Source organism: Sparus aurata, chromosome 7, assembly GCF_900880675.1.
Source record: "Sparus aurata chromosome 7, fSpaAur1.1, whole genome shotgun sequence".
NCBI classification, from domain to species: domain Eukaryota; kingdom Metazoa; phylum Chordata; class Actinopteri; order Spariformes; family Sparidae; genus Sparus; species Sparus aurata.
The window spans coordinates 7,324,749-7,340,313 of NC_044193.1; the positions used below are offsets into that span (position 1 = coordinate 7,324,749).

The 15,565-nt window shown below is 41.7% G+C and overlaps 1 protein-coding gene across 1 annotated transcript; it reads right to left on the reverse strand.

Moving 5' to 3' along the window:
• Window positions 1-1,637: 1,637 nt before the first annotated feature.
• ccn5 (cellular communication network factor 5) lies at window positions 1,638-9,382 on the reverse strand. The gene is made up of 5 exons (XM_030424420.1): window positions 9,172-9,382; window positions 7,336-7,552; window positions 6,630-6,878; window positions 4,578-4,819; window positions 1,638-3,722 (listed from the first exon to the last, which is right to left on the reverse strand). The coding sequence occupies exons 1-5, from the start codon at window positions 9,232-9,234 to the stop codon at window positions 3,435-3,437; spliced, it is 1,059 nt and encodes a 352-aa protein (XP_030280280.1). The 5' UTR covers window positions 9,235-9,382; the 3' UTR covers window positions 1,638-3,434.
• Between the last annotated feature and the right edge of the window lie 6,183 nt (window positions 9,383-15,565).

Genomic DNA, 15,565 nt, shown 5'->3' on the forward strand with positions numbered 1-15,565 from the left:
CATATTAGTCCATCATGAGTGAACAACAGTCTCATCTTATGGCCTCATCTTATAGCCAGGCTTGCCACAAAGTCAGAATATCCAATTGAGAGAGAGCAAAAGTCCAGTGTATTTATTATTTGTTGAGATGGTGTTGGGATGGTGTAAGAGCCCTTTAATGCATTTTCATGTTATTCATCAGTCTCCTCTGCAGCTTTTATGGCTGCTAGCTTCGCCATGTCCTCCCGATTGGTGGCTACATCAACTCGCATCTGTATCACGAAGTCGCGGATTGTTGAGATGTCAGAGCGTATCCCGACCACAGCACTCCGAGTATTGGCGTTGTCCGCCCTCGCACTGGTCTGCTCAGTAGCGATCTTTCTCATTTTCCAATATTGCATAAAGATTCCAAATCCCAAAGCGATCGTTCCAATTGTCATGAACGTGAACATGTACATGTCCTCGACATCTTCCACATCCAGTGCGGCAAGGCAGAGGACTCTCCAATTTTCCCAACCATCCTTAACGTAGCCGGACATAAAGGTCCCGTCCGGGCATGTCGGTTCACCAGAACCCGCACGCCGTGTTGAGAACACTCTGTCGATGGCATTCATTGACCAGCTCAGCAACTCCATCGTGGATTGATCGATTGATTGATTGGTTAAGAACGTAGTTGGACAAATGCATTACCTATATATTTTAATAGTTGTGTAAGAAACACTATGTTAATGTAGAAGTCAACCTTAATTTTATGTATAATAATTGAAATAAGTTATATGTTTGAGTCTGTATTAATTTAATTTAATAATAGTCAGACTTAGTTACTTGATTGTTTTACAGTCACTCAACATGATAGAAAATGTGACCTTTGACACCAAAGTGACCTTTGACATTAAACTTAAGTAATGAAATTAGATGGATTTAAATTTACATGTGATAAAAGTCATTGTTTTAGGTAAATTATTTTTCAAGTGCACCAACAACTCAGAGTTGAGCAGCTACCACAGATTACATATTTTACTACAGGATGGTGTCATTCACTATTGATATGCAAATGAACATGGTTTTAACCCCGTCCTCATCCGAGCAGCAGGGACATGCCTACATTTCTTGATGCACATTGCAGGAGCCTGTTTCTGTCTTTCAGAGGATAAATTGTCATGAATATGGTCCAAACATTCATGGTTCTCGGATGATCTTTGACGAGCTCCTGAATTTTACTCCAGAGCCACAAAGAGATTGAATTTTGTGGTTTTAAGTAAAATGTTTTGACTTCTCTGGAGTGACATTTTGTACAGACATAAATGTTTCCCTCATGATGGATTGTAATAACTTGGTGAGCTTTGACCTTTCCTCTGTTGCGCTCAAAATTTTAGTATTCCATTTATGGATTCATTCTCAACTTGAGTACTGGTATAATTTAAATCAGCTCTGGAGCAAGCAGAGAAGACCAAAGGAATAAAATGCATTCTTATGTTCTGAAGATGATGGTGATAAAGGTGTTGTTGTGCCTCAGCAGTTCAGTACTTTGTCCACTAGATGTCAGGATGTGTATAGAGGCCATCCAGTCTGACTGAAAAATCCTTTAGAAGCACAGTGCAAGCTTAAGTGCAAAACTATGAGGAAGACATCAAAAGAAGAGCCTTTACAAGTAATAGTAGTAGTTAATGTGGCTTCATTTTTCATATGAAATACCAAAAGGGACTTTTGTGGTACTGTGTGCTGCAAGAGGAAGACGTGTAATGTACAATGACTTTTGATGAATGATAAAGAGAAAATCAGACAAAGATATGAAATGCCACAGTATGTACAACATAACATAAATCTGTGAATGCAATATGAAAAAATATAAATCAAAAACACTTAAATCATTTAGAGTTCAAATGCAGGACGTGTAAAATACTGAAACAAAGTTCACTATACATGAAATATTTACAACAAAACAAATGAAGAACATGAAGAAATAAGTGCAATGTCATCCGGCTACAAACACACAAACAAAACTGTACAAGAAAAAAACTGCATTGCTCACGTCAGAAAAAGATATCTGTCAACACAATAGTTGGGGTCGTTGTGTTACATAAATCAGACAAAGAATTTTAAGTTACTAAAATTTGCTCTTAAAGACATAATATATTGCCAGTTAGCAGTTTAAACATGTTTTTAAGACTATCTTTATGACCAAATGTATCAGGCCAACTGTCTTCAATTCATAGTTTGGTTTACCTCTTTGGTTACAAAAGTTACCTTTTCTTAACAAAAAAAAAAAAAATGTTTTTGTCTTAAAAACCTTTTAAGCAAGTTTTAAGAATTACTTCTGATCCCAACATAAATTTTAAACACCATTTCACAAGTTCAGACCTGCTTCTCCAACTAACATTGGAACACAGCAAGAATCAGATCTCAAAAATACGGAGAATGTCGATCCTGGTTTTATTGCATCGTGATATGTTTCTGTGTGCTGGACACATGGTCGGGGAACTAAGGTGCTGAGGGGGCTGCAGCACTCCCTAAAATGAGGTTATAACATTTGCCAAATTTACAAGAAGGCCCAAATATTTAAGAACTGCCAGAGACAGCACTTCACAAACTGAAGAAATAGTTTCTCTAAAGTCAACAACTCATAAAATTGAGCGATTTTATCGGAGAGAATTTATGTCCCTCTTCATCTGTTGTTGACTGGAAATGATGTGGCTGCTTTGACCTATAGCACATTGAGGTTCAAGTTTGCCATCCGCTGTTGTGCAAAACGTTCTCAAATTGTTGTAAATTATTGTTAATAACGATTAGAGACATGTTATCCTGTAATCATTAAATAACAACAAATGTTGTTGACTTTATCTTCACTGAAACTTAATATAATACACACAATGGCCGCCTCAGTGTCTCTCTATTCGACATGGCATGATCAGGCACTTCGGTATTTAAGGACTTGTTGTGCCCTCTGACCTCTGAAAAAGAAGGTAAATCAGTGCACACCTTTATTAAAAGCCACATGTTCGTAATTCTAAAACTTTTACTTTGCAGGCTTTACATCCCTTTCTGCCTTTTGTTTCATATATCGTCTTCTGTCTCCATCTCTCTCTTTAGCTTTTCTTCTTTCTGTAAAGCACTTTGTAACATACGTGTTTAAAAGTGCTACTATATACACAATGTAGTCTATGTTGGATTCTTGGATAGGTCAAGGGCACAGTCATCAGCGTATAGACTTCCCAAAGGTGTACAGCTATAAAAGGAATTGTGTTGAAGTGCAGAATGAGATTGTACATGTGTGAAGATCAATGTTCATCCAAACTCAGTCACAGTTTTTATCTACAAATATACATTTTCTCTTTCAAGGTCCATTGATTAGAGGACGCCTGTGTGGATCCACCTGGTCATGCTTCTCGCACTGTTCGGCCCCTGAATCAGTCAAGTCTTCCTCCTCTGAAGGAATCAGTGCTCCGACAGGTCGATCAAGGCCTGTAGCCCCACAGAGCAGGGTTACGGTAAGGTGCATAGGGGCACTTGTTGTGACAAATACAAGAGTGGATCATCATCACAGGTCTCTGTAGCTTTCTACCGGACGGGCAGAGAAAGGTCACGTCAGCCGTTGTGGTTTGATGGGGCGTGCAGCAGCGGGAGTCGGTGCACTGTCCGCAGTACCGGAGCTTGTAGGCCCGAGTGCTGTAGCAGCCCTGGTGAACAAGCCTGATGGGGCCTGGTGATGTGTAGCTGGCCTTGCAATGTGCCTGCTGTCCCCACTTAAAAAAAAAAAAACAGCATGCACAAACACATAAACACAGTAGAGTCAGATGAGAAAATCCCAGTAAGCAATGCAGTGATTTGGTGATTTGCAGGTCTAAAGATGGCCGGATGTGTGAGTCAAAGCTAGACTGGTTCTAGTGCCAGGAACCAGCCTAGTTCCTGAACCAGCCTAGCAGATTCTGTCACATAACTCCTGTCCTGGCATCATTACATTGGCTGCCCATTCAGGCTAGAGCCGATTTTAAAGTTCTTCTTTTAACTTATAAGGCTTTAAACGGACTTGCACCATCTTATTTAACTGAACTACTTTCTTCCTACATTCCATCACGCCCTCTTCGTTCTCTTAGTTCAAACCTCCTTGTCATCCCATCAATCAATAAAAAGTCAGCTGGTGGCAGGGCCTTCTCTTACCGTGCTCCACTTCTATGGAATGGCCTCCCACTAGATATCAAAGAAGCTACATCCACTGCAATTTTTAAGTCCCGTCTTAAAACATACCTCTTAAACTCATTCTTAACCGTTTTATCATTTTCCTCTGGTGTTTTACTACTGTCTGTTATTATTGTACTTGATTTTATTGTAAAGTGTATTGAGACCATGTACCATGGTGATTTTGCACTTTACATAATAAATTGATTGATTGATTGATTGATAGTGTTGCTTCATCATTTCAGTGACAATATTTCATCTCTAACAGGTGACATATACATGTTACAGTTTTTCACCAATTGTTTAACCATGCTTCATGAAACTACAGCTCAATTTCTCCAGAATGTTTTGATTTGGTCTCAAGTCGAGATAAAAACCTGTTAAACATGGAAACAGTAGAAATAAAACAGGGAATCACTCACCATGGGCTTTCTTGTGGCAGGTTGAATTGTATGGCAAGGCCGCACTTTACAAAGTCGCGTTTCCATTTGCAGCTTGCAGGCTGGGTTCTGGTTGGACACCCGTGTGGAGACCCCGGCCCCACAGCTCTGGGAACAGGCGCTCCACTGGGTGCTCTGCTCTGTACACTTGGCGGCAGGTTGGACCAGTCTGTTTAGAGGATGATCCCTAGGGAGAGCTGGCCACAACCTGGTGGGTCTCATGGCTGAAGAAACCAAATAAAACAACGGCAGGATGAGAAGAAAATTCAAATGGCATTCACAGTTTGAGAACATCTGCACTAAACTAAACCAACTACATGCCGACTGAACTCATTCACCTCAGTGAGTCACTTTCTAAAAACTTTAATGTCTCATCTGATTGTTTTCTCTACTCTGAAAAATATCCAATTCAAGTCTCATGCAATGCTTTGGATTTTTGTGAATTTAAAAATTCCAAAGCAAAATTTTGTTCCTCCCAAAAACTAACATGTATGTGTCATAATAATCAGCTGATCTTCAGGATCAAATCAAATGTTTTGTATTCAGGAACAAAAAGTCCCATTGCTGCTCTCGTCACGTTGTTCGACTCCGACAGTGTTTGGATTTCCAGATGTTTTTAAAGTGGCTTCATTTCCCTGACACCCACTCTGACTCACACACAAACACACTCAAACAAACACTTTCCTTTGAATGGATTAATATCCTCTGCAAGGCTTTGCATGTTTAATTGTTACGCAGTCGTTGTTATGAAACTCAGAAACTTGGTGGCTGAGAAAAAAAAATATGTTTTGACTTTTCCAGAGAAATGCGGGTTATATTTGGACTTTGTGAGTTTTCCTTTGGCCAGACACACCCCAGTGTAATTCAAAAAGGCTCCAGTAAAAACTTCCAGACATGACCACCAATGACAGACCTCATATAAATAAAGAAGAGATGATGTTGCCACATGGGCTGATCATCAATGAGCAACATGTGTCGCTGAGAAATGTGGAGATGCACCTGGCTCCGCTACGCTGACACTGGAAAATATGTGTAAAAATCTGCTCTGATGTCAGGGTACAGAGGGAACATTAGACATTTTTGGATATATACTCATCGGCTTTCTTGCAGCGAGTTTTACGAGAAGCTTTATAGAAAGTGTGTCTTTCTTTTTAAATATGTTAAGATATGTTAAGGTTACAGCAATTCTGTTTTTTGTAAAGGTGAAACAAAGAAGTTATAACATGTAAATACAACATTTACACCAAAATTAACATGTGAATGTAGTTCAATAAATGCTGGTAAACTTGAAATAGGCTGTTGTCTCCTTACCATTGCCAGAAAACCAGTTTGCCTTTCTGTTTTTATAGTTTGTTGTTGTGTTTTAGAATGTGTTATATTCAACATCACAAACACTCCAAAAACAGGAAACAGTAGAAAGTAGGCGAGTGACAATGTCACAGTTTTCTTATCTCTTTCATTTCAGTCCCTCTTTAAAACTAAATTAAGACTGATTAATATTCGAAGGCTGCTTGAATGGAGACAGGTGTGAAACTAATCAAGTGCAAATGTCTGGCACTTTACTGTGCGTCACTGCATCTTGCCAGACAATGGGGCAAAAATGAGTGTGTCGACCCGGAAGTCATGATTCCATCACCCTTGAAGCTGGAGCCGATAAGGGAGTATATAGGGGCAGGGTAGAAGCACAGGTTGATAATGATAGCCTATAAAATACCAGTCACATCAGTTTACATAAACGCTCAGCGACAACAGTACAAGGGTCTTGGGTTTCCCATATCATAGGAGGAGATTTCAACCATTACCTCTTGTAACACTGTTCTGGGGGGCAAGGGGGCACTTGGGAATAAGAGAAAGTCATAGGAATTGGAAATTAAATTGAGCCAAAGTTTATCATGATGCCCCAACTATATTTCACTGCTGCTTCTAGTAGGAAATCTACAAAAAAACACAAGTTAACACCTGGATGTTTGATGTTTTCCTCAGTTAAGTGTTGATTTCACCCTCATGACTCATCCACGCCCCTGTAGAGTTTACCTGTGATCGCATCCTGAATGACTGTGTTCTCCAGGTTTTCGCACACCCACTCCCTGCAGCATTTCCCCGGCAGCCGGACGTGTTGCGGGTTGGGACAGTCTGGAGTGGGCAGACGGGCATTCAGAGGGCAAACTGGCACACAGCTGACCCCTCCGCCTCTGCAGTGGCAGTAAGTGTCGCAGGAGGGCTGAAACGACTGGCCCTCTTGGTAAGTGATGCCGTTGACTTCACAGCCCAGATCCTCCTGACCTGTACGGAACACACAGTACAGACAGCGCCTTGAATCGCTGGGTTGATGTGGGAAACTCAATCAGGAAGTGAAAGAATTAGGTTAGGTGAGGAGAGAAGGGACGGGTGCAAAAGGACACAGCGGTAAGGACACAGGAGCTGCTGTCCCGGCCGATGGTTAGTTAATTTTATGGGAAACCAGGCCTCTCTACTGAGAAACTGAGGAGTCTGTTTTTCAATCCGCGAGTGTTGTCTCTGCAATCTATCATGCTCAAAGGGCAGTCATTACAGCAAATGTGTCAACAGCAGTCCTGCAAATAGAAGTTGAAACGTTCTGGAGATCTGGCAGGCCGTCTGGCTCTGCAGCAGACTTAAAACATTAACCGCCTGTTTCTCCCACTCATGCAGACTGACTGAAGCTGTGTGTCCCCCGAACAGACATGAGCCTGGTTGTTCGCTTGTTAGAAGAGGCACTCACTGACACACTCCCCAGCGTCTCCAGGGAAGCTGGCGCTGTAGTCGCACTGCAGTCCCCTCTGGCTGTCGCAGGGAAACATCTCAGTGCAGGGCTCGCCTCGCTGCCTGGCACACACCTGGCAGCACCGGCAGCCATCCAGCAACAGAGGGACTCCTGGAGGGCACTGAGGGGCTGGACTGGGGCAGAGGCAGGGCCTGTCGCACAGCTGGCACAACACCTGCAGGGGAAAACACACACACATGGGATAGGGGATGTTACAGCAAAGACTATCACTGTTGTCATCTCACCATCTATTATCAGAATAATCATCTAAATTAGATTCTTAAATCTTACATTTTCCCATAAGAGAAGAAAATATTTCTGGTATTCTTAGAAACTACATGCAAGTATCCAACAGTGTCGGGCCAAACCACTGTTTTCAATTACACGTATCTGGTGGAGCCAAAACGCAGATGAGACCTGGACAAGAAAGCAGTCTCACTCAACAAGAGCCGAAGAATCCCTTCATTGCTTGATGCCACTTTCAAAAATATCCAGCACTTGTGTTTCACCACTGCCAAACATCACAGTACTGCTATACTGTAATTTACAATTACTGTAATTACTTATTTCTTTACTGTTAATCAACTTTAAACCAGAGAGCAAGATGGTAACACTGACAATTTGGAAGACAAATTCATGTACTAATGCAGACAATCCAGTTTTATAAGAGTTTTGTCATTATGGTTTTGTCTTAGTTATTCGCTTATCTTTAGGGATGTTTTAATCTTGAGTTCCGGCTTCTCAAATGAAAGAATTTGCTGCTTTTCTTTGTCTCGTTTGACCATAAAATGAATGTCTTTGGGTTTTGTACTGTTAGGTGGACAAAACAACCTCATCTTATCTCCCGGGGCTTTAAAGTGAATTCTGATATTTGATAGTCCAAACAAGACATAACAGATATTTCAAAAAATCAGTTAAAAAAGTTAAAATTGTTAAGTTATTCCCACAAAAGCAAAGTGGTGAGGATTAAATGCAGACACGCAGAGGTAGGCAGGCTGAAAACAAAAAGTAAGCTTTAATGAGCAAATGTGCAAACAATAAAATGACAACAAAGGGCCAGGAAAGGAAAATATCAAAGGAAAAAAAAAAAAAAATGAGGACAAACCAAAAAGAACAGGAGGAACAAATCAGGAACACAAGGAACACACAAGGAGCACGGGAGTACAGGGACGAAGCCAGATGAACCAACAAAGAGGTGAGGGGAACAACACAGCTTAAATACACACTATACCAACAAGAGGCTGAGGTGCAGGTGGAGGGGAGACACTGGGAACAGGGCAGTGCTAACGAGGCTAATTGGAGGCAGGTGTGTGAGGGTGGGGGATCAGACTGAGGAGGTGCACAGGAACGCAAGAGGGAACACAGGGGAGCAGGAAGTATGAGGAGATAACAAGACACGAAATAAAACAGGAAATAGCTCATCAGAAACCCAAACCATGACAGCTACAGCCATACTTAATACATCATATTTGCATATCTTGAATAAAGAGCAACCTCTGACCTTATTTCTGTTCAGTTATGAAAGTTAGATTCACTCTGACTCTATAAGTCAGGGTAGATAAGAAGATTTCCCTCCGCACATAAAATGAGTAAAACAGCTATAATTTATCAATAAATAATCACACAGAGGAAAAAAAAAAACTTCTCAGGTGAGCCCAAAAAAAAAGTTTTTAAATTACAGGAAATCCACTTCATTGTTTGAACGTCCACACCTACGCTCTTTCACACAGACGCACGGCACATAATCCATCCATTCACAACAAACTACTGTAAGTAAGCAGGAGCAGGCCTCACCTGTGTAGCCACACACAGCAGCACAGCCAAAGCTATCACACAGTCACACAGCAGTCGGTCCATGAGGGCTCGTGTTGCTGATGGAGCTCAGTCTGTCTCACTAACCTGTGTGACGGTGTGGTGCGACCGGTGCAGCTGTTTGCTAACTGCTCCGTCCTGCGTCTGCTGACATTTATAAAGTCTGGACTCTGATGTCACAGGCTGACTTACCGTGTAAACAGCCTCTGGACCAGCATCAGAAATGTTTCACATTCCTCCTCCCTGCTGCCCATTTCCACTTCCAGACACACACTCACACACACACACACACACACACACACACACAAACACCTCCACCCCCGAGTCTTTCCCCTCATTTTCCTCTCCTCCCTCTCTTTCCAGTCTTGTGGCGTTCTAAGTTTACACAGCTTAACACGAGCTGAGGGCAGAAAAATACATTAGTCCAGCTGTCTACGACTCAAACAACCCCCAGGGCTTTTTTGTGGTGACGATTCCGATTTAAGTCCGCAAGATTTTATCTCGCTGATATTTTTACAGGCTGCCGCTTCACTGCATGGTCAGTCACATATAGTAGCTGATCCTTTGAAGGGACAGATATAGGAGGAGATACTCCCACAATTTAATTTTTCCCTCCCAAAACTGAAAATACTACGGAAACCACCATGTGTAACTTCAGTCAGACTTAAAAGAGATTAAATCCTGCTCTTCCCTCTGGTTTCCATGGTGTGAGGGGCAGCATGTCTGAGGTTGTCATGAACTTGAATCATCGCGATCTCTTCCATTGTGAGACATGAAGAGAATTCAAAGAGGAGCCTGGAAGCAAACAGTGCCAGAGGACTGCTCAGAGGCCAAAAGGACACGTCACTGAGCTGCTTTATTACAAAATAGTTACCGCAGCAGTGCGTACAACAAGACTGATTCAATTTAAGATACATAGTGTAAGATGTAAACAGCCATCTATGTTAACCCATAGAGCAGATGTGTGTCTATATAGCTACACTAGCAGGTCCATGAGACTGTACTTATGGTGCGTTCCATCTGAAGTTGGAAGTCGGCACTTCTGAATTCCCAGTGGGCACTTTTGACCGGAACGCCACCTGAAGTTGGATTTCAAACTGGGAAGGTCGGACGCACCCGACCAACCCCGACCTTTTAAATCCAAATGGCTGCTTCACAAATCAGCAGCTCAGAATGCTGTAGAATATACCGTTAATTAGCGTTTCTGTCTCATTTGTGTCTCATCAAATCAGCTTTACAAACAGTTCAGTCCGAATTCTATCTGTGGACATGTTGCTTCGGTGTTTGTATGTGCAAAACACCATTTGATTCATTGTTAATCAACTGGTATTGTAACAATAGCGAGCAATCTCTAACCAGGCTAGAGCTGGCATCTAAACCTGTCGTACTGTGTAATGTGAGGGTTGTTGGTGGTGACTGGACTACTCTTTATGAAACAGACAGCCGTATTTTAATTTCCTCTATGAAAAAACAACTGCACATGGCACCAAACTAGCGAATGAGGAGCCATCAGGTGCAGAAGTGCTTTGAGCTAAATGTATGCTAACATAGGTACAATGACAACGCTAACATGCTAATGTTTAGCAGGTGTAATGCCGCCATTTTTGTTTACCTTGTGAGCATGCTAACATTAGCTAATTAGCACTTAATACAAAGGACAGCTGAGGATGGTGGCGGAAACCAAAGTAAGAACTTCAACCTGACGATGGAGATACAGTTTAGGGACAAGAATGTGTGTACCAAATGTCATTGTAGTCCTTCCAATAGGTGGACATTTCACTCAAAGCCACAGGCATAAACCTGATGGCGTTGCAAGATGAAACTTGGGGAAGTCCTTCAGATACATCATCTTGGAACCATCGATGTCAGCACCAACTTTTGCTCCAATCTATCAAGTAAATTTGGATATGTTTGGGTGGATAAGTGAGTTTATGACCTGCTAGTGGTGCTACATGAAAAGAGGCTCAACAAAGTCATAAGGCTACACTTTGGTTCATGAATGTCTGTAGCACATTTCAGGGCAATCCATGCTATAGTTGTTTTAGACCTACCGACCTACTGACACTGGCATCCCTACAGCAGTTCGTGTGGCTAAAAACCATCGACTGTATAAAATATGAATGGAGATTCTATGTCTGAAAAGTGAAGCCAATATGGAAGTCCTTCACACCTGCTTTCTTTCTAATGGCCAGCAGGAGGCGACTTCACTAGTTTAAAAAAGAGGTCTGACTGTATGTAAGCTTATGAGAAAATTACCCTACTTCTCACTTGTCATACTACCTCACTAAACATCCTCTCAGTCTTCTTTAGCACAGTATAACTTATATTATGTAAATATGGTCTCATCCAAAAATTGTCCAAATGTTGTAACTTGTAACATGTTTCAGAGCACCAGTCCACAAACAATGGATGATGTCATGATGGGTTTTCACTGGCTAAAATACAAAATAAGAGAGAAACATTCAATTGACCAGAACAGTTACTGTACATGTATACGCATGTGGATGCCGTCATAGCTACAACACGTCTGAATCTAAACACTTCAGCAAAACCACTGCAGTCACTGAAAAAGACTGTAAACCAATCATGGTTGAGGGATTAAGTCAAAAGTAACACCAGATTCCCGGACTTAAACATCAGACATTTCTCACACAGCTGGGTGGGCAGTTCAGACATCCAGTGATGAGTTAAAAATAGAATGAGGCGGACAGAAAGATAGAGAAGAGGAAAGAATGTGTGTCCAGGCAGGTGGGCTCCATGTGGAGAACCAGCGTAGATGTACTGCAAGGCCTCAAATTCTGCTTTCTTTGAAAACGATGCCTTCCTGGCCACCGGTCCACATGTTTCCATGCTCCCCAAGAGTGACATAGGCTGGAAGGATTGCAACAGCTCTGCTATAACATAAGAAGATTTGAAGTATATAATGAATCCAGCCTGCTGAAATATCACTTAGTCTTAGATTTTCTGTGGGAAAAGCCCCTCTGTGCTGGAGATTCTGAATACAAGATCTTGAATGATCCTAAGTATACTTGGTAGGACACTTGTATGAATAGAGGAGCTTAGTATAGCTTTATTATGCTTGATCTATGAACAGTCGCTGTTTGAAAAGGATCTATCCAAGACTTAACATCAACAACTCCAGACAGTATCAGTCATAGTAAAAATCATACACCGTCAGCCAAATCAAACCAAGAGGAGCTGAGAAGGTTCAACACATTTTTCCAGAGCGCACAGATGTTGGAGAAGTCCCAGACAGTGAAGTATCGCTCTCACTAACAGTGGACACTTCTGAAGAAACCCCCGAATTCTGTACAATGACCCTCATTCACTTGTGGCTGAATTTTGTTTGGGTATGTGATGGTATGCAGGATTCCTTGTTGCTTCATGAATGCAAAACCTGCACGGCAAAGTAATGAAAATATTATTAGTCCTGTAAATGTTAAACAAGAATGCAGTGATCTAAGTGCTGAAAGAAAGGAAAATCACTCTACCAAATCTGTCACCGTCAAGTAAAAATGTCAAACACATGTTCAGAGAAGTTGTCCAACAACCAAAAATGCCTCCGAGGGGAAGCAGAACAAAATACAGCACGGATTCAGACATGTTGCAATGGACTCAGGGGGGCAACAGTTATGTGGCGCTTAATATCACATTAACAGGTGGGAAAACGGTTTGGTTCAGTTCAGTCGGTATTAACTTCTTACGATAGTTAAAGATTTAAATCAGACAGTAATAGGTGCTGATTGAATATAAGTGTCACATTAGGGGCCAACAGTTTCTGTCCGTCTGTCCACTTTGGTCCAGACTAAAATATCTCAACAATTTTTTTGCCATGAAACGTTCTACAGGAACACAAGTTTCCCAGAGGATGTATCCTAGTGTCTTTGCTGATCCCCTAAGTTTTCCCTCTAGCGCCACCACAAGGCAGACATTTGGGGTTTTGAGTGAAATATCTCAACAACTATTGGACGAGTTGCCATGACACTGTAATAACTTTAGTGATCCGTTAACGTTTCCTCTACTGCCATCATCAGGTCAACATTTTTCCAGTATTTCAGTGTAAATACCTCCAAAGCTAATGGCTTTCCCTCCAGTTTAGTTCTAATTTACAACTGTTAGCATGCTTACATGCCAAACTTATGCTGCGTTACCATCAAAATCAGAGATTGGAATTTCCTAGTTGAGATAGTCCAACTTCCTGCCTCCAAGAGTTTCAGATGCAGTTGACAAAAACAGTACCTTAATAAAATGTTATGTCTTTGGCAAGTGTACACACATTGAACTCTCAGCTGTCCAGCCTCCTCACATATATCAAAAACAAAGAGCAGGGAAACATATGAGGTAACAAACGGCATTATACATTTTATTTTATGGCACTTTTATCACGTAATACAAATACTGCTGTCTTCAAATACTGTACATCCTACCCCCTCCCAATGGGTGACGCCATTGATGTGTGACATCAGACAACTGCTTCCTATTGAAGTTGGGACATACCCAAGTTTCCAAGTAGGAACTCCAACTTCAAGTGAAGGAGGTTGGAAATGTTCAAGCATATGATGGGGAACATAGTAAACAATATACCTGCTAACATGACATGTAATCATGTAATAAAAAGGTCAAAGAGCAGACTCACAGAGCTGCTAGCATGATAAGCATGGGCTATTTCTCTGCGTTCAGAAAGAATGTAAGGTGAATTTTACAGGTGCCGCAATTACCATAGTCAATGGAAAAATCCAAGTTAATGCAGATTCATTCAAACCGATGCAAACACACGTCCACACAAGATGGAAAACGTTTCAGTCTTAGAAAGAAAATGGATGAAAACAGAAGACAGAATTAGAGTCGTGAGTTCAGTGGCTGGGCTGAACACAGACAGTGTATTTCAACTGATGACGGAGCGTCAAATGTGATGTAAGCTGTTGTGGTTTCAGGGGTTAAGTCAAGGACTCTCACTCAGGAGGCTGGTTTGTAACCTGTGAGGAACACATTATTATACTGTTGACTTTTGACACTAAATTCACTTTTATGTTTTGTTTTTCAGCTTTCTGTCAACGTTTGGTTTGACTTTAGAAGACATGGTTTGGGTTAAAATATACCCTTCCAAAAGCACGTGTTTGAAAGGATAACTTCTTCCATGTGCAAGTTTTTCCGGTCTTCCTCCCCTGAGTTGCAAAGCAATGACGGTACAAAAACGTGATTGCTCAGCCGGGTGATGAACCTGGAACAACATTAACTACGATGTTCCGGGAACAACACCAACGCGGTGATATCCTATCTGCGAACACAGGCGCACACACACGTGCATACCTTGCTAGCTTACAGTTACCTCATGGTTGATGTATTAAGTGTTTGGGGAAAATACAAATGGTCCAGCAGATAATGAAAGTCGTAGAACTCTGTGCTGGAATGGAAACGTTTTAGTTGTTTGGTTGTCATGTAGTTTTAGTTTTTAGTAATATCCTCCACGTTTTTAGGTTGGTGCTCTTTGTGAAAAGTACATTTTCGTACCCCCAACACATTTGACCTCAGCAAACCCAGACAATATTCCAGTCTGCCAGTTCGTGGCTTTGGGTGGTGCCAACTAGCTGTGACTGATTCGAGTGTGACTCAGAATAAACAGGCTGTGGGCTGTAACAGCCACAAATAATACTCAATTTTGTTCCCAGGACAATATTTGACACATGCATAACATGCAGAGCAGTGCACTTGGTAATTGGTGTCTGAGGTTTCGGCACCATGTGACGCTGAAGGTTTTCTAGTCCCAGGCAGGTCGGTCGGCTCAGCCAGATCTGCAGGTACTCTTTCAGTGAGGAGGGCAGATTAGCTGTGACTGATGGAGCAGCAAAAAGCATGTGAGAGGTCCAACTTCGCAGCCTTGAGGCAGGAAGCATGTGTGAGTTGTAGTCTGCTCATGATGTTGTTGTACTGAGTTGTACTGACTCATTATTCCAGTAAGGATTTTGGAGAGGTAATGTGATGTCAGGCATCACTGGATCACCACCACACCCAGAGGTCACGGACGAAGCTGTTCTAATCCATTCAAAACACAATAACTGCTTGAACTGCACCTTGTCTGCTTCTCTTCCGCCTTTCTTTCAGCACACCTCGGCTCAAATAGCTTCCTGATTAGGAGTTTCTTTAAAAGTCAGCAGTGTAGATAACGTCGTCATTCATTAAAATTGGCTTTGAAATCAAACGGCCGGACGAAGTGACATCTGGATGGACTGGAACAAGTGCCGCTTTCAACAGCTCAGTCATAAAACTTTTAATAGTTAGGAAAAAGACAAGAGGAAGGGCTGAACATCTAAGCAGATGGAAAATTCGCCTAACATTTACATAACATAATGAAGAGCAGCAAAAGTGCTTTGACCAG